The sequence below is a fragment of the Culex pipiens genome, chromosome 2 (assembly GCF_016801865.2).
Source record: "Culex pipiens pallens isolate TS chromosome 2, TS_CPP_V2, whole genome shotgun sequence".
Taxonomy (NCBI): Eukaryota; Metazoa; Arthropoda; class Insecta; order Diptera; family Culicidae; genus Culex; species Culex pipiens.
In genome coordinates, this window is record NC_068938.1 from 2,863,137 (window position 1) to 2,866,700 (window position 3,564).

At 40.7% G+C, this 3,564-nt stretch overlaps 1 protein-coding gene across 2 annotated transcripts; it reads right to left on the minus strand.

Annotated features, from left to right (window-relative positions):
• Positions 1-1,081: 1,081 nt before the first annotated feature.
• On the minus strand, positions 1,082-2,073 carry LOC120432088 (MORN repeat-containing protein 3-like). 2 transcript variants are annotated; one of them, XM_039597223.2, is made up of 3 exons: positions 1,887-2,073; positions 1,381-1,819; positions 1,082-1,327 (listed from the first exon to the last, which is right to left on the minus strand). In XM_039597223.2, exons 1-3 carry the CDS (start codon positions 2,057-2,059, stop codon positions 1,256-1,258), a joined length of 684 nt encoding a protein of 227 aa, XP_039453157.1. In that variant the 5' UTR covers positions 2,060-2,073; the 3' UTR covers positions 1,082-1,255. The 2 variants fall into 2 exon arrangements, with proteins under 2 accessions (XP_039453157.1, XP_039453159.1); XM_039597225.2 differs by having other exon boundaries at positions 1,086-1,327; positions 1,880-2,073.
• Between the last annotated feature and the right edge of the window lie 1,491 nt (positions 2,074-3,564).

Genomic DNA, 3,564 nt, shown 5'->3' on the forward strand with positions numbered 1-3,564 from the left:
AAAGCCCCAAAACTTCTTCGGTTTATGGAAATATCCATTTTCCACATTATTTTATAATCCACTGTGTAATTGTTATAACTTGAAAACGGTTCGTTTTAAATAATAAAAAAAAACATTGATTTCTTTTTTTTTTGCTAACATTATGTTGCTTTCATAAAAATAATTAAACAGTTTGGTCGACATTTTTACTTTGTTCGAAAAAAGATTGTAACTATTTTTTGAAATCACAAAATCAATCAGAAACATCTTTCCCAAGGTACAAGTTTTCGAAAATATTTATGCAAATCACCTTTTTATGGATAGCTGTCAAAACAGTATGGAGACTTGGAATAATCGATCATGGAAAATGGCTATTTTGGTCATAGAGACGCCTCCAAAAAGTTTCAGCCAAATAGAACAATATTTAATTAAAATTGTATGACATCAGCCGAATTTTCAGAGATTTTTTCTACTGAAAAGAAATAGAATTTCATCGAAAAACTTGAGTTTGTTTAGAAAATCACCAAAAAAGAGGGATTATGCAATCGGCACATAACTTGGAATTTCAGTAAAATATCAATAAATAAATTTTGGCTTAAAGTTTGGCCCAAATCGGTGAAGGTCGAGTTCAAAAGTGCACTCATTTAGCATTGAATGACCTATAATAATTATTTGGAAGCAAGGTTGAAAGCATTGAGCATATGAATGAAGTTAGTTTTTTAAACATTCGAAGCAATAGCAAAAGATTAAGCATTTCAAAAACATCGAGAGCTCCTATAATAAATTCCATCTCAAGTGCAAACCAACTCCATGACATAACCCCAGCACGTCACGTGCTGTGCAGCCAACCTCCTTATTTGCGTCTCATGCCCTTCGATTATTCCACGCGTGCTGTGTTTTTTCCCCGCTCCTTTCAAGTCCAAAAACTTTTTTTCCGCATCGTGACACGCACGACCGACTTGGAACGCACGCACTCACACGCACGACCCGGGGTGATTACACAAACCATAAATCTTGAAACCATGTGTAACATCCGACGAAGGAAGGATACCGCAGAAAAACAAAAAACCCAAAAAAACGAGGAAAAATTCCCATAAATAAAAGTGACAATATTTTGCCTGGGGTGTTTACCTCCTCTTCGGATACACAAACAAAAACAACAACAAAAAACGCACATGGTTTAGCGAACGTGGACAAACAACCGCTTCCGGCCGTCGTTGGTCCAGCGGGTGGCTTTGTTTATCGAAAAATGTTTGACCAAAGTAAGCTGTGCCGGTCAATTTTGGAGTGCCTTTGAGAATTGATACATCCACTCTTCGAAGATTTCAGGGAAATTTGCCAATTTGATCTGAAATTGACACTTTAAAATTTTATGTTTTCGAATCCTGGATGTAAATTTACCTCCGGAATCGGATAAACGGTCGGCCACAACACCTGATTCCGGTTACAGTCCTCCAGCGTCCCCGCCCGGAACACCCCTTCCGTCCAAAATCCCCGCTGAATCTGCCCCGTCCGGCTATGCACGTACAGTCCTTCGCCATGTTTCTGTCCCCCTCGGAACTCCCCTTGGTACAAATTCCCCGTCCCCCCTTCCAGCAGTGTCCCCAACCCATCGAACCGATCACCCAGCCAGTGGCCCATGTAAAAGTTTCCACTGTCGAACCACATAAATCCACGTCCGCTGCGTTGATCCCGGCGCCAAAAACCAACGTACTTTCCACGCTTGTAGTATTTCACGCCAAATCCGTGCTTCCGACCGCCCTCCCACGCGCCCACGTAAATCTTGACGTACAAATCCGTCGTCCCGGGCTCCTTCCGGTACACAATTCCGTGACCATGCCTGGCGATCAAGACAACAAGTGACAAGAGTGAGCTTAGTTAAGTGAACACACTCGCTGACCTCAAACCGTCCCGCCAGCTGCCCTCGTACAGCAGACCGTTCCGCTGGACCTGTTGGCCGATGCCGGACCGACGGTTCCGGCAGTCCACCTCGCCCTGGTAGTGAGTGGCGGTCGTGAAGAAGGAACGGATTTGGCGCGGAGACATTTTTGTCGGGAGTTGCGTGAAGGGTGGCGGGCATGGCTAACTTGATGGTTTTTTTTTTTGTCAAGTTTTAAATTAAACCACATTTGAGTTCGACTCTCTGGCTGTCGATCTTCTCCATATCATTATTGCCCCAGCTGGCAATATTTTTGCTACCAATAAATGCTTTGATTTTTCGTTCTATAGGGGAAATATACCCTTTCTAATCAAACACTTATCTTCGTCTTATGGAGGGTTTGATGTTCGATTAAAGCTCCAAAAATACTATTTAGGCTATAAACTTACTAGCAACAGCACCGCCTCGAGTAAGCACGCAATTTTATGCCAAATTTTTGATCAAATTTAATGCACTTTTGATCATAATTTCTATTTTGCGAGACCATTTCTCATCATTTTGGTGGCACACACATCCACACGCAAGATGGGAGGTTAACTGCTTAACGAAAGTCGCCATCAATATCTTTTAACTTGCGCTAACTATTTCAACGCGCTTAAGATATAAAATTGCTTCCTACTACCGGCAACATGTTCTTTTTACCATTACTTAGTCACTCACTTGAAAAATAATCCCGAAAAATGTAAATAATTAGCAAGCACCATAAAAAAACAAACGCGCTAAGTCTTCAGACGTTTGAATTTTGAATACCCATTCTAATCGAAGGCTGAAGAAAACCGAGCGAGGAGCGAAGGCAAATAAAGAACAAAGGATGGTGCAGCGCCTGTTAGAGTGAGCAAGTGCTGCCAGGAAACTTTCGCTATAAATGCTACTTTTCGTGAGTGTTCGCTTAAAATTTCATCAATTCTGGTAGCACTAAGCAGACCCAAAAGAGCGCTGGAAGAAAAAAAGAACTAAGCTGAAAATAGAAAAATGGGCGTGGCCCAATGCACTCGACTGATTAGAATGAGTTTTTGAAATATTTTTTTTTAAATGCTTGTAAAAGGAACAGCACAACTTTTAATAAAAGTGAAATGTTCAGAAAAAGTTGTTCTACTCGTTGGTGTACTTGGTTTTAGTGAATTTCAAGGAACAATCCAGATTATCCAGCATCATTCAAACACGTCCGCTTATTAGGCTTAAAATGGGCATATTTCCCCTAATTTGATACCTCCCGCTCTCGACGGTCCATCCAATATCGAAAACAAGAGAGTCCACTGTGTATTGTTGATATTTTATGATTGTTCTCTTTGTATCTTTTTGTAGCTTTGATGCTTGGGCAATATCCATAAAACTTGATTAATGGGTCATTCCACCTGAAGTGTGGAAGAAAAAATGCAAATTTGAAAATTACCATCTCCGATTCTGCTCAAATTTGGCAGAGCTGTTGAGACTATCAAAACATGCAAAAATCCTGAATTTCATCCAAATCGGACCACCCCCTCCATTTTTGTACCCTCCCAAAAAATGGACTTTTTGGCGATTTTTGAGCGAAACCCCTATCTTCAAGCGACGATAACTCAGGAACCACAAATCATAGAGGGTTGGTCAATTTTGAAGGAAATTGGACGTAGAATCCATTTCCGTGATCAAAATTTAGATTACAT

Coding starts and splice junctions, on each gene's coding strand:
- LOC120432088 (XM_039597223.2), bottom strand. CDS start 2,059: ATGCCCGCCACCCTTCACGCAACTCCCGACAAAAATGTCTCCGCGCCA. Junction 1,820..1,886: donor CGAGGGCAGCTGGCGGGACG/GTTTGAGGTCAG, acceptor CTTGATCGCCAG/GCATGGTCACGGAATTGTGT. Junction 1,328..1,380: donor CCGTTTATCCGATTCCGGAG/GTAAATTTACAT, acceptor TGTCAATTTCAG/ATCAAATTGGCAAATTTCCC.